We start from the raw sequence: 26,115 nt of genomic DNA, 5'->3' as shown, positions 1-26,115 counted from the left end.
CCCGGTCGACCAATAGTGTCCGGAAACGGATCTTTAACTGAAAATGCTAGCCAACTTGTAGACGATTTTCTTAGGCCCCATGTAGAAGGCCTTACATCATACTTACAAGATACCAGTGAACTTCTTCAAACTTTGGATGGTTTGTCCATCCCTGAGGAGGCTTGGCTGGTGACCTTGGATGTGGAGGCCCTCTACAACTCCATCCCCCATGATTTGGGGGTGGCAGTTGTGGAGGGCTTCATCTCTCACAACAGTGATGTTTCCCGGGCCTACAAGGGGTTCATTTTGGACCTTTTGAGGTTCATCCTTACAATTAACATTTTTTTATTTGCACGCTCCCACTACCTCCAGGTGCAGGGTGTCGCTATGGGGACCCGTTGTGCCCCCTCTTATGCGAACCTGTACCTGGGGGAGTGGGAGCAGAGGCTTTTCTTTAGGGATGACATGCAATCTCTAATGGAATACATACTGATATGGAAACGGTATATTGACGATGTGTTCCTTATCTGGACGGGTAGTAGAGAGGATCTCTCTCGTTTTTTTGACAGTTTAAAAACTAATTCTTACAACTTAACCTTTACCATGGAAGCTAATCAAACCACCCTAACTTTTTTGGACATTACCATCCTGATCAACCCTGATAGAACTATAGGGACCACCCTCTTTCGCAAACCATCAGCAGGTAATTCGCTCTTGCACGCCACCAGTTCCCATCCACTGTCACTTATCAACAATGTCCCGTATGGCCAATACTTAAGATTAAGGAGAAATTGTAGTGAAAACATCCACTTTGAATCCGAAGCCAAAGCGCTGAGGGAACGCCTTAAGGAACGTGGTTACAGAAATAAATGCCTCAAAAGAGCTTACCTCAGAGCCAAAAAGAGTGATCGTAGCCAACTCATTCATAGCCGCACCACTGTGAAATCAGACCCAGGCCTAAGATTAATTACAACCTTCTCTGGCCAACATCAGCAAATGCGTGATTTACTACAGAAGCATTGGTATTTGCTTAAGGGTGATCCCAGGGTATCCAAACACCTTAAGGATTACCCTGAGATCACCTACAGACGATCCCGGTCAATTAGGGATCATATTGTTCACAGCCATTATGCCCCCTCTTCTGCAACTGCTACCAAAAATAAGGGAACTAAACCTTGTCACAACTGTGACTTTTGTAGGTATATTTATGCATCTCGTAATATCGTTCTTCCAAATGGACGACTTTATAACCCCAACTTTTCAGCCACATGCCAATCCATCGGTATAGTCTACATTATGATATGCGAGTGCAATGCCTTTTACGTGGGGAAAACCAAACGTCCCTTCTTCCACAGAATCAGAGATCACGTTTCCCTAGTAAATAAAAAAAAGATGGAAACCCCCATCAGTCGACATATGGGATTATGTCATCAGTTTGATGATAGCAAGATGCATTTCTTCGCCCTGGAGTATGCTCCCCCAAATGAAAGAGGTGGAGATTATGACAGGACTTTATTGCAACGCGAGACTAAATGGATTTTCAGTCTAAATGCTTTGAAACATCCCGGCCTGAATGATGTTCTCAGTTACAAACCTTTCCTTTAAATTTGTTTGCATTTTGCAGTGTGTGTTTTTTTTTTTTTTTTTTTTGTGTACACCCCTCATATCTGAAAAATGTCTTTCTAACTCCATCTATTATAAAGAATTAATTTATGGATGTTTCAACTTGATGTTATGCTGTATATGTCACGCTATTTATGCAATTTTTGTGTATTTAATTTCTTTATTATACTTTTTTCTTTTTTTTCTACTTCATTTGTGCATTTTTGGTTATTTTTTCCCCTCCCCCTCCCCCCAGTTCATGACCTCCCCTTTTTTTCAGCATGTACGGACACCCGGGGCACTCATCAGTTCAGCTCCTAATCAATGTGCTGACTGTTTGTTTGCCCCTTTTGACAACCAGCGCTGCCTCGCTTCTCCCGGCTAATCAGTGCATGAGAGCAATATAAGCTGTTTTATGTATGTAAACAGCTCACTTTCATATTCTCCCTCAGCCTCAGGGCTTCCGTAGCACCTACTGTGGGCATCGGACTTCTAAAGATGGCCGCGGCTCAGCCATTACTCCTGACGCCGCTCACGCTGCCTCTCGCACTGAGGCCGTGATGCGTGCGCATGCGCAGTTGTCCCTCTTCGGTCCGCAGCGTGACGGTGAGTCAGACGCCGTCACGCTGGAGAGATTTAAAAAGCGTTTTTCCCCGCTACCATCTGTCACTCCCTCTAGACACGCTGGGCAGACAGACGTCCCTAGATACCTTCCTGCCATTGTTCACAATTGACAAGTAAGTCTTCATCATTGCTCTTTGATCTCTCTATGTTTGGGCTTTGTTTGATGTGCCCTATGATGCTGTGAATCATGTATTCGAATCGAGTCTATTTTTTCTTATTTATATCTCAGGTTCTCTGCGCTAGGTTGCAGGCGATCCTTCAGGTTGGATTGCCCTAAGTGTGGGTACTCGAACCTTGTGCTGCCCCCTCCTCGGCTGCTATCCTGCTGCATATTTAGAACCACGTATCCATACTTTCAGCAATTAGGCTTCTTTTCATCTTTTGGATGTGAACTTTTGATAGTTAAGAATTGATTCTACTTACCATATTGAAGGTATTTTATTCAAATCTTTATCCTTTTATATTACTAATGCCAGTTCATTTATATTTTCAAATATGCATCTAGTCTTTATTACATCCCCATACTTGATTTTCTCTTTCCCTTTTCAGAGAATTCCTTCCACTGCTGCAAAAACTTTTATTTCTCTCTGCATGCTAATTTTTGTTGAGGTGTGGACTGGAGGGCAGAATATTCCATTTTTGCACAAATTTTCCTTCTAATATTTTTCCCCCTTATTTATGGGTAAGATCATTGCATTTTTTATGACATGATAGATGCTAAATAAAAGTGTACACAAGGAATTTTTTTTTTTTATTATATATATATATATATATATCCTTTTTTGTTTATGATACATTTCCCTATGCTGGGTCTACCCTTGTCAAACTTTTCTAAAATTTTCTAAAAATTTAATTTTCAAATTTGTCTTCTGTCTTGATATGATATACTAGCAGACATAAAATTCTCATTGTGTTTTTTCTACTTTATAGTTGATCTATTGCCACACTATATCTCCTGAAGAAGCTTGAGAAAGCGAAACATGTAGAGAAAAGTGGTATCAACTTCTGTATTAACTCAATTACTGTATTTTTTTCTGTAATTATACATTAATGTTCTTTCTTATGTCTGTTTTTTTAAAAAAGATTGTCAAATAAAAATCTTTTATTTTACCTTTTCCACCTCATTTCATCTTAGCACCTGTAAAAGTCCCGAGGCCTGTCCCCCCGGCCTCAATTTCCTTCTTTTTTATAAATGTATTGTTTGGGATGTGGTGCTCTTGATTTTTCCTCGCTTTCATTATTATAACTAAGAAAGGTCTAAGGGAACCTTGGAGGCATTTGCACCAATCCCCTCGCCTGATCCCTATGCTTTCAGTGGCATATCTAGGGTATGGCAGATATGGCAAGTGCCATGAGTGCCACCTGAAGGGGGCGCTGGTGAGTGGCTGGGCAGAAAGGCACTTTCCAGGGCATACCTGCTAACAGTCAAGATTTTGCTAGGACATTCCTGGGCTGTGGCCATCCCGGGTAGTTTCCCTAAAAATTGTTTTTGTCCCAGGCAAAGATGGACTGGGCCGAGTTGTCTGATTCCCACCCCCCTAAAAAGGTGAGTTGCTCTGGCTCGTCATCACCCGGCGCTGTCCACACAGTATGCTAACAGCCAGCTACTAGCTAAAAAGATAGCAGGGGCTGCACAGTGTCCTAGTCAAGCAGTGCCTGGGATACAGAAGGCTCCGCCCTCACAGATGTCAGCTGACTGCCATCACATGACAAGAAAGATGGCCGCCACCTGCTGCATGCTGCTGGTTCCCTCAGCCTCGATGTGTCTATTATCCGTAATACGCTCTCCGGGAGCATCAGCACCATGCCCAGGAGGAGGGGGGATGCTGTAGCCTGAGCTGCACTGAAGGACACCTGACACCATCAAGCAGAAGAAAGGGTGAGCAATACAGGCTGACTGTAGGAGGGAGGAAGATCATAGAGGTGAGGACAGGGATGGAGCTCTGCTAGATAATGTGATGGCAGGAGAAGGTGGGAGCTCATTATAAACCTGATACAAGGAGGGGCTCCCATTGTTTATGTGACACCTAACGAGGATGGAGGAGCGCTGAGTCTCTCTCTGTCACACACACATAATGCCAGCTGCAGATGTCTAAGCAGCAGCTCGCCCGTCCTATATGCAGATCAGCCAATGCTCACACTGGTTAGGAAATGATTCCCCTTGCTCTTCTCTTTACACTGCACACAGGATGGGTGAGCACACTGATAATGATTAGACTTCTGGAAGACCCCAAAGTGTGACTTGCAGCTGTTTCTAAAGAGCTCTTGATGCCAAAGTCCAGTGTGTCTAGTATAGATGATTGCTGAGGGGGAGAGAGAGAGAGAAGGAGCAGGAAGCTGTGCTGGGCTGTGTGTGTTCTGGTCCTTCTGTCCTGAGCTTCGATTTAACAGTGCTGGCTGTGGAGGGTGAGTTAGGGGGAGAGGTCTCACCCTGGCTGTTTGTGGAAGATGGAGTCCCATCATGCTGGAGGGATTCTTGTCTGAGTGGAGAAGAGGAGAATCGCACTGTGCTTCCCTGAGCACCGCCAGGGCCATCTTGGCTGTTTGTGAGACCAGGAGAGGAGAAGAAAGCTGTAAGCTTTTTTGATGATCTATACTCCTTTCACCACTTGGACATTGTGGTAGGGTGGTGTGGGGGTGTTTAGGAGCACTTCTGGTCGGTTTTTGCCCTGTTTGTGGTATGTGTGTGGCTGCTGGAGCTGGTTGTTCTGCAGAGGTTTCAGGCAGCCATTCACTCATGCCATCAAGCCTTGCCCCCCAAAGTAGGACATTTTAAAACTGACCACCAATTTAAGGGAGCACCAATGCCATGACCTCCAATATAAGAAGGCATTTCACCACTGACCCCCCTTCTTCAACAACTGAGGCTATTCCAAAACTGGCCACCATTGTAAGGGACCACCCTACTGTTGACCAACATAAGGGGGCACGTTAGCTCTGACATTCAATGTAAGAGGCAAATCATTGGTCACCAAATAAATGGGTACTATTCAGAAAACAGACTAATATTTGCAGTTATAGTGGGTCTGGAAAGCATACTAAATGGGTGACTAAAACCAACTTCCACTTATCAAAGGGCCATAGATTCAGCACAAGGAAGGTTTGGGTTGTTCATTTTTTTTTGTCCATACAAAAGGGGTTTTAGTTCTCAGTTCTTGACATGTGCATTGAATCTCTCAGGGCTGAGAACATTACACAGACTGTAACTGGCTAAGATACCTCCCGGATGGGTTGCAGGAAAGAAAATTGCCCCATTCACTCATCAACACAGTCAGAGCCCTTGTGTTCTCCCAGCAAGGACAGATTCCCCCCTCCACAGTGATTATTGTTAGTGGATATAACAGCTGCTAACAGTAATTGCATGTAAAATCCCACAGGCTGGTTGTACCCAAGTTGATCGATCAATCAATATGGGTATATTCAGCCTGCCCATACATGGTTCGATTCAGCAGAAACCGGCCGACTTTGGAACAGTCTATGGCCAGCTTAAGATGGTGTTGCCATCTGTCTCTCTGTTTTGTGTTACAGTATATGTACCAATGGGATCCACCCAAGTTCCAATTCTAGGTCAAAGTTTGATGTATTACTCATTTTTGAACTACTCTTCCTAGTTGTTTTAATAAGCACATATAGTCCTACTAACATTATTGAGAACCTGGCTGGTTTATCCAGAGTACTTATTCTGGAACCGTCTGTTGTATCTTTCCTATAAAATATAAAAACAAAGTCTAGTTGGATTAAAAAGGAAAGTACCAAGACAAATGGTTTAGCTTGGTACAGAAAATTCTTAACACTTAAAAACATTATCATAAAATACAAAGAAATCATACAAAGGCCATGATGTGCAGAAAGATGAGATAGTAGGAAGCAAAATTAAAACTAAAAGGTCTTGTTTTGGAATGCCTATATTTAGTCTTGGCAAGCACAGTTTGTTTTCTTAACTGCTGCCAACAGATCTGATTGGATGTTTCATCATCATGAAAGTGATGTCTAGGACATGTGCCAGTGTCAATGTCATGTGTTTAATGATGTCACTGACTTTAACAAGTATAAAAGAGGAGCTGAGATTTACAGGCAACCACCCACTGAGTTGAAATCAGCAATCAGTACAATGAAGGTCATCTTGCTTTTTGCACTGTTCGGTCTGAGCTTCGGTGGCGACGGCGATAATGTAGACGGTAATGGTGTTAAGCATTATTAATCATTAAATAAGATTTGTATTATATTGCTAGAAAAATGTGGACACATTTTTGATTGTCTTCAAGCAGCAATAAACTATATCTATGTTGCATTATAGGTACTAATTGTCCAAAAAATCCTAACGTAGATGACCCTAATTGTCTGGCACTAGCACTAAAGGTAATGTAGTATTTAAAATTAAAATAAACAATTGTTTTTTGTTCTTATTTATTTGTTTAATTTGTCATCAAGACAAGATAGAGTGTGCCATTCTTAATTTAGTTCAATATGAATCTGAGTAATGCATTGTATGGGTAAGTGAAATCCAGTACAACTGCTAAAATACTAAATCATGCTGTTATGTCACCTCTAATTTTACGATTGAAATATAGAATGGGTTGTAGGTCCCATATATCTTATGGTATAGAACTGTTTTTGGTTATACACATTTTTATGATTTTGTTACAAAATTGTATTACATTTTTGTCATCTACAGATATATTGCATCTTTAATTTTACCTTTAAAAGCAATGCTATCCTGAATTTGTTTCATGAAAAAAAACTCAATTTTACAAGGTTACTGTACTAAAGATATAGAGAGGTTGTTTATATAGCAAAGTGAGTAAGGAAAAATTGTGTTCACATTTAATACACAGGATTGTTATTTAAGGCAGCCTATACACTAATCATTTTTTTCCTTCAGTCAGCGGGTTAAACAAGAAAAGATCTGATTCCCCCATCCACACACTCAATGTGGATGGGGCAATCACTGCAGCAGAGCTTTTGTGTTCTGCCGGGTGTGGAGCTGATGACACTAATCGTTCTGGAAAAACAACAGGCTGTACACAAATTAATTGATAGATCGACTTATGTACAACCAGCTAGCCCAGACATGGATCGGAATTCAGCCAGTCCCTGCTGAACTGACCAAATTTTGATCCATGTATGGCTGGCTTAAGTGCGATTGCATGATTGAAGTGAACACAGTGTCATTGTTTTACTAAGCTAAGGAAACATTCACTTTTCTAAATAAACACTTTTCTCTATTCCTTTACTAAATCATCTTCATTCATTTCAAAAGCTCTACTTGCCAAACAAACTGTCAAAACCCAATGCATTTCTTTGTTAATAGTGTTGGATATATTCATCACTAACATATGTTGTTCATTTTCAGGAACTTGGAGATTTATTTCCCGCTGTTGGCAAATATGTTTGTGCATACAATAAATATAAGGTACATTTTATTGTGACTATAACAAGGTGTTACTAAATAACCCTACTTTGAAAGCACTGTTTATAAAGAGCAACTATACAAAAATAATGTCTGTGGAGCATCTCATTTACCCAGGTCATGGTATACTTAGTTGTAGTTAATTACATTCACCTCCAGTTATCTACTACTAGGTATAAAAATTTGATTATTTGTCTCATGAAGCAGCAGGAGCGATCGGTCCATAAGGGGCGCAGGGGCACTGATCCCCCCAGTTTGAGTGCCGCTCCCTAGTTTGCATACAGGGATGCATGCAGGGCGCTGGACTCATCGGTTTCTATGAGTTTTTTTTTCTCAAGCCACATGATTAGAGTCTGAAGCTCTAATTGGCTTGAAAAAGGTTGGTCTCGGGGTGCAGAGCACTGAGCCCTGAACCCACCCACTTGTGACACTAGCGAATCAATACTTGCTATTGTCTTCCGGCTTCTACTCCTGGCCAATCAGGACAGGAGGCAGATTGGGTTGGCTGGGAGGTGAAGCCTTGACCTATTAACAGCAGGAAAGTAGACTAAATAGTTAGAAAAAAAAGAAATAAAGATATAACTAAATAAGCATGAAATGTTTCAAGCTCTCACATTTTTTTTTTTAATGTACCCACTACGCTTTGTTTTATCTCTTCTTTTTTGCTGTCTGTGTACCAAAAAGGGAGATTTCTATTTAATTTCCATTCTGAAGATGCATCAGGAAGTGAGAGGAAATCTCTATATAATGGGGAATTTATAGTTACAGAAACAGGTGTCCCCACATTGCAAGATTTCCACTCAACTCTTGTCCTGGTAACAGCTGTAACATTTTGCATTTTTCATTACCTTATGTCCTGCGTCAATGGTCATCAGGACAAACGGGGAAGGTGAAACTTCTTAGCAGGGACACAGACAGCAATAAAAATATATACACAGTCTAATGAGAGAACCAAACAAGCAACCAAAGCTTTAATTAATAAAACTGGTTCATAGCAGAAAAAAAAACAATGCATTTCAGGGGCCAAACAGATTCCCCCTTCATCAGGTCCTTTGATGTGCTCATTAACACTGTCAAAACCACAGATTTGTCTGATATCTGTTTATCTGAGTCCATAAAAAGAGACCTGAGTCCTAATGAAGGGGAAGATTGTTAGGCCCCTGAAATGCATTTGTTTTGTTCTGCTGGGTCCTATACAGAAAATGTTTAACCTTTAATAACGATTAAAATATACAGAAAATAATAATACAAAAAGCCAGGATGTTCAGAAGTTTGAGGTGAAAATATTTAAAAATAAAGTCATGATGTTTTTAAGGTTTGCAATTAATCTTGTCAAGCACTGCTTGTTTTCTTAGGTGTCCATTTAGCAAGGTGCAATCTGACCTGCACATATCATAGCTATTCACTGCATATAAATGCCTCAGAGGAGGGCGTGTTTATTACCAATTGTTCTTCTCTGACTGAGAATAAAAGTGAATGGAATATGCAGTGAATAGCCATGATGTGTATTGGAAGTTAAGAGAAAAGTCTATTCAATAAAAAAAAATAAAATAAGCAGGGAAAGCAGTAAAAATGACAGTTGAAATAAAATCAGTTGTTAATAAAATACTTATTGGATAGGGGTTTTGCAAGAAAATATGTTTTTTTTAATTTATATTAAGGCATTCCTATTACATTTGTAACCAAACGTATTTATGATAAAAACACAATTATCCATGCAGGGTCCCTCTTCAATTGGACTTTTATTATTGTTATTTTTACTGTCCACATACAGGACGGGAATATACTGAGGTCTAGTGTAAAAATATATCCCCATTAGATCCTAGGGAATATTAAGGGCATGATCCCCTAAGTAATAGGAAATAATAGGAAATGTTTTTAGGGTGTAAAGATCTCTGGCTTTTATAGGCCATAAGAAGCATGGCAATATTTCGCACCCCAAAAAAAACTGTAATGTATATATACATATGCTGTATATTTAAAGCTGTATATGTACACACATAGGTAAATATATAACCTGAATGATGAGGGTGATTTTACTGGAGCTACCAAGCAGTGACATTCATCTTCTTCTTCATCACATTGTGACTGTTTCTCTTCTCTTTCCCTGCTATTACCATCTCTGAGGTGGAGAAGCGGGGAGGGAGATCATGTCCTCAGATTTTGCTGCAGTGGGAGACAGAACAACATCTCCACTCCTCATCACAGCCACATAAACCACTGTACAGTGGAGACAAGTGATAGTCACTATTGTGGAATATATTGGTTCATAAATTGCCACTTTAATCACTGACAACAGAATCGATTAGGTGTTCTGAAAGAATTTTGGTGTCTAGGACACTTTCTTTTTAAAATTACATTTGCCATGACACTTTAGGCCAATGGCCTTATTATAAAACAGTGTTTCTCAACTCCAGTCCTCAAGGTGCCCCAACAGGTCATGTTTTCAGGCTTCCCATTATTTTGTACAGGTGATTTGAGGGAAATCCTGAAAACATGACCTGTTGGGACGCCTTGAAGACTGGAGTTAAGAAACACTAATATAGAACATGCTGGCAGACATGTGCACAGAAACCAGCTGTCACCCAGCCAAAGACTTTTATTAAAGTGTTATTGATTTGTTGAGATTGCTTTAAGAGATCCATTTTTTAATAGGGCAGTTACAATAACTGTATATTATATGATTAATGGCAGTGGATGCACTCACATTCCTTTGTAGTAAGTTTGACTCTGTTTTTTTTTTTTTTAGGGCGAGCAAAATGCTGAGAATTACAACATGGGAGCACAAGACTTGTTTGATCTTCTGGTACGGAATACTAATTTTAAGACTTTATGTATAGATTAGCTGTTCAAGAATAAATATTTTTTCTTTTTATGGCCAACATGAACATAGGAAAATATTTACTAAAGTATATCCAGTAAAAGAAAATTGACCCCTACCACACTGGAAGATTAGAGTGGTGGGGTTGGAGGGAGTAGGGTAGAGGAGGTTTTCACCAGAAAAAGGACACATCCTACTGACTGTAAGATTTTTTTTTTAGTTTTGAGTTTTGCTGCCCCTAAGCTTTAAGCTAATTGTACTGCGAAAGGAATTTTATTAATCTTTTTCCCCCCAAACAATAATTTTTTTTAATCATAAACATATATACTTGCCTGCAATGGTTTTGCACAGAGCAGCCAAGATCCTCCTCTTCTGGGGTCCTCGTCAGTGCTCCTGCCTTCATCCCCCTTCTGAGTGCCCCCATAGCAAGCGGCTTATTAGGGGGGCATTAATGCTCATTGATCCTGAGCTGGGCCCTATGTGTCCATTAACACACACAGCGCAGCTCAGCCCCACCTCTGTTCTTTGCTCAATGGCCGTAATTGACAGTATCAGGAGCCGATGGATTCCTCCATGGCCAGAGAGGAGAGAGAGAGTGAAGGGAGCTGCTGCTCTCAGGTACAGCACTGGATAGCGATCAGGCTCAGGTAAGTATAATGGTGGATGGGGGAAGGAGCTGAAAACAACGTTTCTTTTTTTATCTTAATGCAGAGAATGAATAGACATGGAAAAAAGATACTACCCAAATCACAAAAATTTACGGAATTCCCTTATCTACCATTTTCACTTAAGTATTTTATTATTACTGTTATTATTATTAATATTATTATTATCTCTAACAATGTACTTTATACTCTTGTTGCAGAAGTGTGTAAGCTGCAAAGATTTCAAATTGGTAAGTCTCTCTCCGTCTACCTATATTTTTTATGTCACATTTTAATATAATGTATGCCATGTGTTTCCAGCTCATGAGCCACATTCAAGGATAAAAACACTCACAGGAGTATAATATACAAGAGCATAACAGAGCCAGCAGTGCTGATCCCTCCACCTCTCAGTACAGCAGTATGCAGATCACCGCTCTTCCTGTTCTCTAGCAGCACACAATTAGCCTGATTTCATCAGCCTCACAGCCCCACTACTTAGATGCATATAGTCCAATCACCGGACTTGAGAAAAGGTCCTTGGGTGATTTATTTAAATATTTGTAAAATCCACAAACTTTACATGTGATAAATCCATGCAATCTCTTGAGCCAGGTGTGTAAAACTTAGTGAGTGGCCTAACTAGTCTCCTAAAGTGACAATCTACAAAAATAAAAATATAAAATAAAATAAATAAATAAAAATATCGTGTGATACAGAGATGAAATGTCCAAACACAATTTTCCAAATAAAGTGCACATGCTTCGTATATTTGCTCAAAAAATCTCATAAATAAAAATAAAAATTCAAAAATCCAATTGTGACAACATAAAACGTGGTGATGGTGATAATATCTTCATGCAGTGTGCACACTCCCCCACCAGATGGACTCTTACCTTAAGGGCTTTATATAAAAGCCTGTGATAATTATTATGCCCCGTACACACGGTCGGATTTTCCGATGGAAAATGTCCGATCGGAGCGTGTTGTCGGAAATTCCGACCGTGTGTGGGCTCCATCGGACATTTTCCATCGGATTTTCCGACACACAAAGTTGGAGAGCAGGAGATAAAATTTTCCGACAACAAAATCCGTTGTCGGAAATTCCGATCGTGTGTACACAAATCCGACGGACAAAGTGCCACGCATGCTCAGAATAAATAAAGAGATGAAAGCTATTGGCCACTGCCCCGTTTATAGTCCCGACGTACGTGTTTTACGTCACCGCGTTTAGAACGATCGGATTTTCCGACAACTTTGTGTGACAGTGTGTATGCAAGACAAGTTTGAGCCAACATCCGTCGGAAAAAATCCTAGGATTTTGTTGTCGGAATGTCCGAACAAAGTCCGACCGTGTGTACGGGGCATTATTATCAACCTGGATAGATCCTCCTGTGTTTCCTTTCTACTGTAGCTGCTAATTTGACTTAAATTCTGATACAAAGGATCACTCCTTCCTGATCACAATGCAAATCAAAAGCCACTGCTTCCTCCTGGATATCAGCAGTCTCCTCATTCATAACGCATGTGGAAAACAATGAAAGCTTGCAATAGTGTAATACCGTTTAAAACTGGTTTATTGCAATAAACCAGTTTTAAACGGTATTACACCGTTAAATTACACCAGTTTATTCCAAAGCTTTTTTTATTCCAAAGCTTTAAATGGTATTAAACCGTTTAATTACACCGTTTTATTCCAAAACTTGCAATAGTGTAATACCGTTTAAAACTGGTTTATTGCAATAAACCAGTTTTAAACAGTATTACACTATTGCAAGCTTTCATTGTTTTCCACATGTGTTATGAATGAGGAGACTGCAGATATCAAGGAGGAAGCAGTGGCTTTGATTTGCATTGTGATCAGGAGGAAGGAGTGGGGGTTTCTCCCCATTCTTTCTAGTACCCAAGGCTTCAGGAGCTTTCCCTACTGTCTGGGTTGGAAGAAATCGGATAGGTACATACACAACAAAAGGTTCAAGATTGAGTGTTTGCAAACAGTCATAGCGATAGTTCAGAATGAGGACCAGTTAGAGTCAATCGACCTTCCGGACGTATGCTTCCATATACCTCTGGTGTGTAAAACCAGAAACATCTGAGATTTGCAGTGACTGTCTGTCACTTCCAGTTTAGGTGTTTGCCATATTTAAAATTTGGCATGGCACCAAGAAACTTTTTGAAGGCAGTAGTCGCAGTAATTTGAGGGTAAGGCCCTGCCATTACTTGGACAATGTTTTGATTGTCCCAGGTGGAGCTGGCAAAGCATCACAACCTTGTCCTAGAAATCCTTTTCCAAGTTCAGTCAACTAGTGAACAAACAGGAAAAGCAGTTAACCCCTTCTTAAGCTATGAAGGATCTTGGAGTCGTTTTTCATACTCAAAAACGTCAAGAGGTTTTCCAAAATGGCAAATAAAAATCTGCGTATGAAGAGTCATGGAGACAGCATTTATGTCAGCGAGGGATTGCATTGTCCCCACTGGGACATTTTACAGCAGCCATTCCAGTGCTGCCTTGGGCCAGGTGGCATATGGGGGGGGCTTTTCAATTTGCCCTCCTCTGTCAATAGAATGGGCTGCCTAGGAATCAGAAAGTCTTTGTGTCTGCACAAATTAGCAAGAACTGGAGTTTTGGACACCAGTGCACCTCTTTTGTGGTGTGCCTCTTTTGTGGTGTGCCTCTCAGCCCAGGAGATTGAATATTTCTGATGACGAATGCCAGTCTGCCTCCAGTCTGATGAGACAAGTGCAAGGCCATTGGAGCCTAGTGGAATGCAAATGCTTTCCACCTGTAGAAAAGGCCTGGTTGTCATTCAGTACCACCAATCCTGTTTCGGGTCAAACTAGATCTTTTATGCCAATAAATTAATGGCAGCACCCTAATCCAGTGAGACTAGAGGTGCAGGGAGGCTTATCCAAGGTGGTTCAGACCTTTGCAAAGACTACAAGACCATGAACGCTACATATGAGGATATGAAGGAAGTTTGTTCTGTTTACTCAGCAAAGTTTTCTCTCCTGTGTCCCCAGCTCTAGACATTTCTACAATCGGCGCTTGAGGTTGGTCTGGCATACAACTCCACTGAATAAATGCTTCATGCAGGCCGTAATCCATTTACAACCACCAAGGAAATTCTTGTTCCCTTCATGGGACTTAAGCTTGGTTCTGAAAGTACTCATACAGGCATCCTTTGCTCCAATAGCTTCATTTCCATTGCAGTCCCTACTGGTAAAACTAGTTCCTCTGACAGAAGTTGCTTCAGACAGTAGGATGTTGGAGGTTGCAGCACTTTCCTGCAAAGATTCCTTTTGTGTTTATTTTAGTGATACTACGTCCATCTCCAAGTGGTATCCAGTTTCCAGGAAAACCTGGGGGCAGTCCCTTCAAGCATTCACATTGTTACTGAGTATACAGCAGGAAGATTTCAAGTCCTTACACAAGTTGCTAACAGTACATGCAAAGATCAAAGGCATGAGGAAAGTGGACAATCCTTTTCATTTCGCCGTCAGGTTCTTGAGTCATCTTCTATTGGTTCACCAGAGTGATTAGAATGACATGCAGGAAGTGGGCCTTTCTGCTCAGGAACGGGGCAAGCTCCTTCGAACTGAGGGGTGGCAGCCTTTGGGGCAGTTATGCCAGGATGTCAGTGAAGAGTATATGAGAGATGGCTAGCCCTTCATACAACTTTACAAGCTAGGCGTGCAGTCGGCAAGTTCTGCAAACTTTGGGACGAGACATATAAATTATTTTTGTCTTAGGCAGCTTTTCTGCGATTGTCAATGTTTCTTTTCATGTGTTCTCTCCCACCCATTTACTCAGCTAGTTAAATCCCATTGTGTGCTGACGTGAGGTATGGCCAGGAATATGGAAAATTGTTATCAAATACTTACCGTAATTTTCCTTTCCTGGCCTATACTCACGTCAGCACAGGATTCCCTCTCAAGTGGCCTGTCGCAGGCTAGATTATCAAACATGTCAATGGGGGAGGGGTGGTCTTTTATTCAGCTAGGAAAAGGTGGTCATGTGGGTGCCAGATGAGACGTTAACCCATTGTGTGCTGACGTGAGGATAGGCCAGGAAAGGAAAATTAGGGTAAATATTTGATAACAATTTTCCATAATATCACAGGATTCATTATTTATCATTATTATTTGCTGCATTTGTGATACATATGCATATTAGTTGTATAGTTATTTAAGCGCTGCACATTTGATATGTCAGTGTCTTGAACTACCTCAGTGTTTGCTCAGGGAAATCATGTATAAAGCTGAAACAGATCATTCCTTTTTTTTTTTTAAATCAAAAAATAAAGTTTATTAAGCATAAGAGTCAATATAGATTGTTACAATCAGGGTGCGAGGTGCAACAGGCACCAAACGTAAAATGACAGTATTTTAACAAAACTACGGACATATCATACTAACCGCAAGGTTATTGCTAAACATTGTTGCTTACACCGAGAGCATGAGTCCACATAGCAATGGCAGAAGTGAGTATTGATGATATTAGCTAAACAATCATACCGACAGGGCAGAGAAACAGGCAGCCCTAGTTGGTGCAGGTGGAGGAGTCATCCACCCATCTGTCCCAGATTTTGTTAAACTTACTGGGGCATCCCCGGTGAGAGTATAGTATTTTTTATAGGGCAGAGTGAGATTCACAACCCTTTTCCATTGCTGGATTGTAGGGGGAGGTCTTAGCCACAATTGGGCTATAGGCATTCTGGCAGTGAACAGAGTTTCCTGTAAGAATATTATCAAAGACTTCTCCTCTGGGAGAGGAAGGAGGCCAAGCAGGCACTGGCATGGGCATAGTGATAGGGGGGAATCCATGTAGTCATGGAGGAATTTGACAACTTGTGACCAGTATTGCTGGATTTGTGGGCAGGACCATATTAGATGGTAGAAAGTACTGCCATTGTCACTGCACCTGGGGCAGGTTGGGTCGGCATCTTGTTTGTACCTAGATAAACGGGAAGGAGTAAGGTAAGATCTGTGGAAGATATATAGGTGAGTAAGTCAGTCTGATAATTTAGGAGATACTTTTCTACAGGCCTCTAGTATTTCCCCCCAATGATCATCATCTATCTCCCCCAGATCAGTCTCCCATTTAGTTTTAAGCTGATAAGCATGAGTGGTGGCTGAGGGTAGAAGAAGGTGATTGTACAGACAGGAGATTAATTTCTTGGAATCCTCACCAAGGACTATATCCGCCAGGGTCACCGATTCCAGCCTAGGGATGGAGGCACTGAATTGAGACTGGAGGGCATGACGGACCTGGAGGTAGCGGAATAGCATGTGGTTGAGGAGAGCAAATTCATCTTTGAGGGCCTGGAATGTTTTAACAGCGCCTCCAGTGATAACCTGGGACAGGTATATAATTCTGTAGGTGACCCATATTTTGTGGTCAGGGACATTCATCAATTCAGGGAGTTGTGGGTTATCCCAGAGCGGCATGTGAGCATGCGGGGGGAAGCCCCAGTGATGATTTGTGCTCGCTGCCAAATTTTCCAGTGATTTAGTAGCATATGTTGTCTGGTGCCTAAACGGAGAAAGCCCTGGTGCTTGCAGAAGAGTATCTGAAAGGGATGGGCCACTACATCAGTAGCTCATGTACATACTAACGTAGAGTAGCGGAGCTTGTCGTGGTTGTTAATGTAATAGAAATGGGACAGTTGGGAGGCTATATAGTATAGTGCAAGGTCGGGAAGGGCCGTGCCCCCCAGGTGAACGGAACGTTTTAGAGTCTGCCATGATAACTTATATGTGGAGGGGCCCCATACAAATGTGTTAAGTATGGATTCCATGGATCTAAACGTGGTCTGGAATGTATAGTGGGACATGCCAGAAGAGGTAGAGGAATTTGGGTAGGAGGATCATCTTCACCAAGTTAATGTGACCCATGACTCCTAGAGGAAGTCTGGACCAGATTTGGGTTTTATTTTTGAGGAGGTCGTACATTGGTTCTAAGTTGAGGTGTGTGTAGTCCATAAGGGAGCGGGAACATCGTACACCCAGATACTTAAACTGGTTGGTCGTCTCTAGGGGGAGAGCCTCCTGTGCGGCCGTGGGGGCGGTGATATTAATAGGAAGAATTTGGGATTTGGACCAGTTAATCTGCAGTTCCGAGAAAGTGCCAAATTGTTGAATTAAATGTAGGGCTGCTGTCAATGAAGGGTCTGCATCTTCCAGATAAAGGAGCATATCGTCCGCATAGAGACTGATTACCTCAGTCACTTGTCCCATGCGGAGGCTAGATCATTCCTTTTAAAATGTTAATTGCAACTGGAAACAAGTAACACTTGTACACAGATCCCTCCACTACTTTGTATCAAAGAACCGCTCTCACAGAGCAACATGGATAAGTTGTTTGGGAGGCAGTAAGAAGGAAATATCTCACCTTCTCACCACCTGTTTTAACCATATAAATGCCACACCACTGTGCTGTTACCATGTGCAATGCATGTGGCTGTGGGGCGGTTGTAGATTGGCCCCATTCACTTGACTGCGTCACGTTTGGTGGATAGTAATGCCCACAGAATGCGACAGTGGGTATAATTCCTGCTGTGGCCATGAAGCAAAGCATTGTGGCTGTGGCATGTATTAACCCATGGTTGCTGTCTTTTTAGGCAAAAGAGGAGTGCTTGGGGCTGGTAAAACCATGGCTCAAATGTGGGGTTTTACTGCCAACTCAACTGCCAGTGTGTATGAGCCCAAAAACATCACATTTATGTAATATGTACAATCCACTGGAAACAAATTATCTTGGTGTTTATAAAACCTGTAAGAAATATACATAAAATAAATACTGATACATCTCATAAGAAAAGGAATAAATCCAAGTCAGCATTTAACCCTTTGATCTGTATAGTGTCCAGTTCAACCATCAATTTAATGCAGGTCATAGATGATATCATTTTCTTTCTTTCCACCACGGTTGAAAGGAAAAAAAAATAACTTGATTCCCTATCATCACAGTCAGTGTTGATGGGGAAATCCCTACTGCAGCGCTATTGTGTTCTGCTGGTGAGGATCCTTCCTGGCCAGCAGAACACAATGATCTCTTCTGATGGATTTACTTCAGTACAACCAGCCTGCCCACAGATGGATCGAAATTTTGTTTGCTCCTTGCCAAATGCATTGAGATTCAATCCACCTATGGCCAGCTTAACCTCTCTGCATTTCAACTGCAGTTCCCTGTTGTCACCCCTGCGTGATCTAGGAACATGGTCAATGATTATAAATCTAAGCTGGGAGATAGAATGTCTGCCTGTGCATAGAAACATGTTTGGGAACAGGGAGCTCTGGCTGATCTGCCCCGCTTGAGGATTTATGCTGTGATAATCTATATTTCATCCTCTGTGTCTTCTCCCCGATATAGTACAAACCACAGGGGCATTTTACTGCATAAACTACAAAAGAGCTCTGACATGTGTCCCTTTGATGTCCATGTTTTGCCTGTGTGTGTTTATGTACAAGATGAACCCTTAATCATGTTAGAACAATGTGCACAGGACAAACATGGAAAATATCCATATTGTTTAAGACCTAAAAAGGTCAAAGACTGTAATTTAGGGAGAACCAGATCCAACTATACTGTCCCATATGGACATAGTCTTTTCTATGTGTTTTTTCGTTCTCTGTGAGAGCTGTTCTTTGATACAAAGTGGAAGAAGGATGTGTGCACAGGTGCTACATGTTTCCGGTTGCAAACATCAAATTGTTGTGATTCAGACTTGCACCAGTTTGAAAAAGGTTCCTGCACTATTTATGGTGATTTCATGTGCGACTTGCATTGACATCTGTGCTGTATTGACATCTGTGCATAAATCTGCACAGATGTTGGCAAGCTGCACATGAAATCGCACTGACCGGCAACTTTGAAATCACACTGAAGTAGTGCAATTGCAAAGCCTCATTCAGTGTGAACTGGGGCTTAAGATGGACATGAGCTTTATACTTTACCTGAGGAAGGACTGTGGGCGTTTCAAAAATGTTATACAGATTGCATGGATTTATCACATATGAAGTTTGTGGATTTTGCAAATATTTAAATAAATCACCCGAGGTTCTGCAGGACAAGAATTGTAGCGTATCTTCTATATATGGGAGTACATGCATCAGGATTGGATTGGAGAATTGGATTGGATTGTGTGTATGTATATGTGTGTGTGTATGTATGTATATATATATATATATATATATATATATATATATATATATATATTCACAAATTATTCCATTCTCACATACATATATATCAAAGTTCACAATCTTTCAAAGTAAATGTCTACATGACAAAAATAAAGACATGCAAAAAGTGTGTGTGCCTGTGATCATAAAACACATCAAAGCTCCTAATGCCGTAAATATATCTCCATGTTTTTTTGGGATCTGTTACTGTGAATATTGTAGATATTGTGATCACTTTCTAATCTGATACAGTAATGTACTCAAATATTTAAAAAGAAAAAAATGCCAACACTAGAAACCTAAATGAGCACTGACCACACACACATCTACAATGCAAAAAAAGAAAATGTTTATCTAATTTTTTAAATGTAAGTTCATTTTTCTGAAATTTTAACTTGGTTGTTCTATATAAATCATCTGTAATCTTTAAAGCTACACCTTATCTGTATTAAGTGAAATATTTGACATGCATGCATACATAATCCTGTTGCATTTTGTTTATAGGGAGACCTTTTGGTGAAAGGTGGACAAACTGGAAGTGAAGCCCTTAAAGCTGGTATACTGATTTTGGTAAGTTTGCTTGTTCACTCGCTTCATTTCTGTTTGTTCATATCAGCCGGTCAGAGAGATACTGAGGATGATTTGAGAATGTTCCCCAATACATTACCCAATCATGGGAAGATGAAATCAGTGAACAGGGAGTTGTTCTATTTTTTTTTTATAATTGGATTCTTAAAGTGAACCTTCATTCAATTTATAGTGTGAACATTCTCAATTCCTTAACTTATTCTTCTACCAATAACCAGCAGCTATAAACAAATACAAACCCCTAAGTAGTATAACAAAATAATAATTACAGCACTGATTCAATCATATAAAATATTCAATGTGAAAATTCATGCACAATAAATCATTCAATAAACATTGTGATCGACTAAAGTCCTCCAAATTATACATTAAAATATTTTAACCAAAATTAATTTTAAATTAAATACGTTCAAATAAGGAAATCCGGCAGTGTAACAACTAAAAAATTCCCATCACCAATATTATTCTTCCAAGTGTAGTAAAATCTTTGATCCAAGGTGACCACCACCACTAATATAGGGAAAAGGCACTTACCAGAAGTGTGTGCCTATCTCGCTACAAGGCTAGGCTAGGTAGCGAGATAGGCATGCACTTCTGGTAAGTGTGCTGTCCCGCATTAGTGGTAGTAGTCACCTTGGATCAAAGATTTTCTTTATTTGAAAAAATAATATTGGCAATGGGATTTTTTTAGTCGTTGCACCAGTGTATTGCTTTTTTTAACCTTATTTAGTTTAAAATACATTTTGGTTAAAAATATATTGATATATAGTTTGGAGGACGGTGGGGTTTATTTACTAAAGGCAAATCCACTGTGTACTACAATTGCACTGCAAGTGCATTTGGAAGTGCAATCACTGTGGATCTGAGGGGAACATCTGAAATGAGGGGAAATGAGGGGAAGCTCTGTTGATTTTATCATCCAATCATGTACAAGCAAAAATGCTGTTTTTTATTTTCCTTGCATGTCCCCCTCGGATCTACAGTGACTGCACTTCCAAGTGCACTTGTAGTGCACAGTGGATTTGCCTTTAGTTAAAAAAAAAAAAAAAAACCTTTATTCTATCATAATATTTATTGTGCATGAATTTTCACACTGAATCATTTTATATACTGTATTATTGAATCGGTGCTGCAATTACTATTTTGTTATACATTGGAATAGACATAATTGAAAAAAAAAACAGAGACATTAGTTCTTCAGTTGACTAAAATAGTAAAATGCAGGACAAAACCCCCAAAAGTATGCATCACAAATTTATAAATTACGCCAGCTCAGCACATTTAGGTAGTGAAGGTGGCATTCACTGAACATTTACTGGTGGTGAATAGTTTATTGCATATTTAAACAAATTCCTTAGGAGTATTCAGTTGCAGTGAATTATTTTTTAATGCCATATTCACTGGTTACTAAATACGTCTTTAATTGTATGTGCTGTAACTCCCAAAATGACAAAAATACTACAAATTATCACTCACCAGAGATAGCTTGCTCATAAGACCTGCAAGGAAGCAAAACAATGGGGGTTATTTACGAAAGGCAAATCCACTTTGCACTACAAGTGCAAAGTGCAATTGAAATTGCACTGAAGGTGCACTTGGAAGTGCAGTCGCTGTAGATCCGAGGGGGACATGCAAGGAAGATAAAAAACAGCATTTTAGCTTGCACAAGATTGGATGATAAAATCAGCAGAGCTTCCCCTCATTTCAGATCTACCCCTCAGATCTACAGCGACTACACTTCCAAGTGCACTTTCAGTGCAATTTCAAGTGCACTTTGCACTTGTAGTTTGCACTTGTAGTGCAAAGTGGATTTGCCTTTCCTAAATAACCCCCATTGAGTAATTACTCTCTCAGTAGTTCAGGATTTCTAGTGTGCCATGGTCCTAAGAATAACAGAAGGTGGACAGGTGATTTTAAAGAATTAATTATTTGATTTCTAGTAAGAATATTTTCTGCTATGGTAAACGCTAATTGTTTATTTACTAAAGAAATGGAGACTTAGCTTAGTGAATAAGGTGAAGCTGTTTTCAATGCAATCTTCCGATCACATGAAGGTAAAAATCCTGTTTGTCTATTTCCTTTGCGCATGATTAGGCATTCAAAGTGAACAAAGCTTCATCTGGTTTTCTAAGGCTAACCATACATGGCTTGGTTTATCTCATTCAGTCCCACAGGCTGAAATCTTAGAAAAATTAGTCTATTGCCCCATCCAAGTTACACATAGTGGTTGAGGGCATCTTGACTGCTGGCCTTCTATATTCACCAATCACACCACCTGAAACTGCCTGAATACCCGAACATCTAATAGTATGCAGACACTGTTGGGCTGATCATTTTCTACCTGGCTCAGTCAAGTTTAGATTGACTTTTGTTGAGCTGGATGGTGCTTGCAGGACCACTTATGGCTTGAATGTTGGCCAATTCTGCAGGAATCATCTGAAATTCCTCATGTGTATGGCCAGCAAGTAAAAGTTTAATTTGCACAGTAAACCATCTGTATTACATTAGTAAATCAAAACCCTTGGTTCATTGTCTTCCAATATATAGAGGACCTGTCCCAAGAAAGTAAAGCTGAGACTGATGAGTAAGAATCATGTAAATAACATACACTTAGAAAGAGGGACAACTTGAAGATTGAATGAGATTATTATTTTTCTCAGGAAAGAATACTTTTTGTGTTTTTTAAACTTCATTCACAGGTGCGCTGGAACCATTAGTCTGTGAATGGGCCATATGTTTATGTGGCTTGAACCACTAGTTGGTGTGTGCATACAGCCTATTAAAGTCTATGAGGACAGGGTACTACTAGCCTTACTATAATCATTTTTGGAAAGAAATATACTTATGATCTTTTTGGGCTTTTGTTTTTTCAGCAAGCATTGGGAATAGATGAGACAACGGCACATCTTATTTGCACATTGGTAAGGTCAAAACTGTATATTGACAACTAAGACATTTTATTTTGTTTATTATGTTAAACATCATCATATTTTCCAATGCACTCCTCTGTAAATACATTTTTATTAGGCAATTAATAAGGACTACTCTTTTTTTTTATATACAGTTTGGTATATTATTGCTATGAAATATGTGTGACTATAACAAAAATGAGCACTATATCAATGAGACCACCACAATTATTTGAGGAAGAAACTAACCACCCTGCTCATATAAAACATACTGTATATTATTTATTAAATACAACAATATTTCTTCTCATATTGTATTTTAAAAATGGTGAATTACTTATGCATGCCTTTTTTACTGTATGATGTTTTACATTTATGCATGACTTTAATTACCCATATATACTAATTAGAAATCATATCCTCCAATAGGCAGGGGGCAGTTTATTATCAGACTGTCTGAGGAATGTCTTTCAGGTATGTATATATCATATCATCTGTAAATTGGAAATGGCAAAAAAAAAAAAAAACAGACTGTGTCATGTTATTTAGAATTATTGGTTGCTATGGGACCAGAATCGGAATATTTACATACGATTTGGACATGTGTCTAATACTAAACACAGATTTTTACTTAAGAGACTTTTACAGATTTATCACAGAGAGTAATGGACATAATATATCTTCATGCTATTTTAACCATTTCAGCCCCGGAAGATTTTACCCCCTTCCTGAACAGAGCACTTTTTATAATTTGGCACTGCGTCACTTTAACTGACAATTGCGCAGTCAAATGCTGTACCCAAACAAATTTGCGTCCTTTTTTCTCCACAAATAGAGCTTTCTTTTGGTGGTATTTGCACTATAAACATAAAAAGAGCGACAATTTTGAAAAAAAACCTGTATTTTTTACTTTTTGCTATAATAAATATCCCTAATTAAAAAAAAAAAAAAAAAATTCTCAATTATTATTATTATTATTATTATTATTATTATTATACAGGATTTATATAGCGCCGACAGTTTACGCAGCGCTTTACAACATTAGATCAGTTTAGGCCAATATATATTCTTCTACATATTTTTGGTAAAAATCGCAATAATATTGATTGGTTTGCACCAAAGTTATAGCGTCTACAAACCATGGGAAAGTTTTATGGCATTTTATTAATATTTTTTTTTTTTTAATAGTAATGGTGGTGAGCTGCGATTTTTAGCGGTACTGCGACACCATTGACATTTATACAGCGATCAGTGCACTGATTACTGTGTAAATGTCACTGGTAGGGAAGGGGTTAACACTAGGGGGCGATCAAGGGGTTAAATGTGTGTTCCCTAGATGTGTTCTAACTGTATGGGGATGGGACTTACTGTGGGAGGAGACATATCGTTCTTCCTACTTAGTAGGAACAAACGATATGTCTCCTCTCCCCTGTTTACACACACAAATCCCCATGCTGGCTCTTGTGCACGCGATCGCGCTTGGCCATTGGCGATTGCATCGAGTCCTCCGCTGTGCAGCAGGCGCACACTTTCGCCCTCTAGCGGCTCTAGCAGCGGTGCCATTGTGCCGCAGTATAGCTACGTGAGCCGGTCGGGGAACCGGTTAATCAAGATGAACTCCCTGCAGATCTATATTATTTATTTAATCCAGGTATTGAGTCAATACAATTCATAAATGTTTTTGACAGTGACAGCTGCAGAATAGTAGAAGGTTATTGACCAATCTCTTGGGAAAAGTCAGATCTGCTAAGGTTGCCTTCATCTCAATACTTCAAGAACACAATGAAAAATCTTTTGGCGGGTGAAAAAGTATATAGATTTACCTGGAGTTTAACTCTTAGCATGTCATAAATTATTCACAGAAATATATGAAGGTATAAAACAGTTTTGCTATTATTTGTGCTTTTTCAATAAATGTTCGTCATGTGGATATGAGTTGTTATGTGAACTGCTGTATTTCATTTCAGAATATTGCTCCAAACCTGTTAGCTGACCTGACAAAGATTTATTGTGAGGTAATTCTTTCCTAGATATTATTATACCGTATTCAAACATAAAATTATTAGGGAATATTACAGCTCTGGCAAAATCCAACATCAATGATGGGGCATATTCCCCCAAGCAAACCAAAATAATCTAATTGTTCATTGTGTTAGTAAAAACATGTGTGTCACTACTTCATACAATCTGTAGTTTTATAAAACTGCTTTATACTATGTGGGATTTTTTTTTTGTTAATCAAATCATTAATAAAAACAAATATCTTACCTACCTAAGGTAATATCAGTGCTGAGAAGCTGGCACCATGTGGGGTCTATTGATAATCCTCATGACCTGTGATAGTCTTCAGATTCATCTCTGTGTTCTTGTGGAGCACCTTGGATCCTACACCCAACCTGTACATTGGGTTTTTACTTCTGCCCAAGTCGAAAATAAGACTCCCTTTTGGTAATAAAGTGTATGTAAACCCAAAAATAAATGATTATATTGTATTATTATTCAGCTCACCAGTCCTTAGATGTGATGACCAGGGCTGGACTGGGACAAAAAATTGGCCCTGGACTTCATCCAGACCGGCCCACTTTAATTTTGCAAACGCGCACAAAAACAGTATATAAACTATACGCAATTGCGCAAAAACACATAATTAAAAACATTCCACTGTAAGTATAAATGGCTTTTTAAAAAACTCTTTATTTAGAGAAAAGGATGCATTCCAACATTACAGACGCCTTTAGAATGACATGATTTGAATGAATGACTTACATCAGGGTCCCCAGAGAGCCCCCCTTACATCAGGATCCCCAGAGAGTCCCTCCTTACATCAGGGACCCCAGAGAGCCTCCCCCTTATATCAGGGTCCCCAGAGAACCTCCCACTTACATGAGGGTCCCCAGAGAGCTTCCTCCTTACATCAGAGTCCTCAGAGAGACTCTCCCTTACATCTGGGTCCCCAGAGAGCCCTTCCTTACATCAGGGCCCCCAGAGAGCCCCCCTTACATCAAAGTCCCCAGAGAGTTCCCCCTTACATCAGAGTCACCAGAGAGACTCATTCTTGCATCAGGGTCCCCAGAGAGCCCCCTTACATCAGAGTCCCCAGAGAGCCCCAGTCTTGCATCAGGGTCCCCATAGAGCCTCCCCCTTACATTAGGGTCCCCAGAGAGCCTCCCCCTTACATCAGGGTCCCCAGAGAGCCTCCCACTTACATTAGGGTCCCCAGAGAACCTCCTCCTTACATCAGAGTCCTCAGAGAGTTTCTCCCTTACATCAGGGTCCCCAGAGAGCCCCTCCTTACATCAGGGTCCCCAGAGATCTCCCCTTACATCAGGGTCTGCAGAGAGCCTCCCTCTTACA

The 26,115-nt window shown here is 40.1% G+C and overlaps 1 protein-coding gene across 1 annotated transcript in view; it reads left to right on the top strand.

Moving 5' to 3' along the window:
- The first annotated feature begins 6,240 nt into the window (after positions 1 to 6,240).
- The window catches only part of LOC141102547 (uncharacterized), a 37,062-nt gene continuing 17,187 nt past the window's right edge, over positions 6,241 to 26,115 (top strand). The window contains exons 1-9 of the mRNA XM_073591472.1: positions 6,241 to 6,383; positions 6,503 to 6,564; positions 7,559 to 7,618; positions 10,365 to 10,421; positions 11,302 to 11,331; positions 19,769 to 19,834; positions 22,726 to 22,773; positions 23,191 to 23,235; positions 24,729 to 24,776. Coding sequence (XP_073447573.1) covers positions 6,317 to 6,383; positions 6,503 to 6,564; positions 7,559 to 7,618; positions 10,365 to 10,421; positions 11,302 to 11,331; positions 19,769 to 19,834; positions 22,726 to 22,773; positions 23,191 to 23,235; positions 24,729 to 24,776 — 483 coding nt within the window. The 5' untranslated portion in view covers positions 6,241 to 6,316. The remainder of the gene's footprint in view (positions 6,384 to 6,502; positions 6,565 to 7,558; positions 7,619 to 10,364; positions 10,422 to 11,301; positions 11,332 to 19,768; positions 19,835 to 22,725; positions 22,774 to 23,190; positions 23,236 to 24,728; positions 24,777 to 26,115) is intronic.

The sequence above is a fragment of the Aquarana catesbeiana genome, linkage group LG07 (genome assembly GCF_042186555.1).
Source record: "Aquarana catesbeiana isolate 2022-GZ linkage group LG07, ASM4218655v1, whole genome shotgun sequence".
Lineage (NCBI taxonomy): Eukaryota > Metazoa > Chordata > Amphibia > Anura > Ranidae > Aquarana > Aquarana catesbeiana.
Note: the sequence above shows the minus strand (reverse complement) of the source record. Positions and strands in the feature narration are given on the sequence as shown.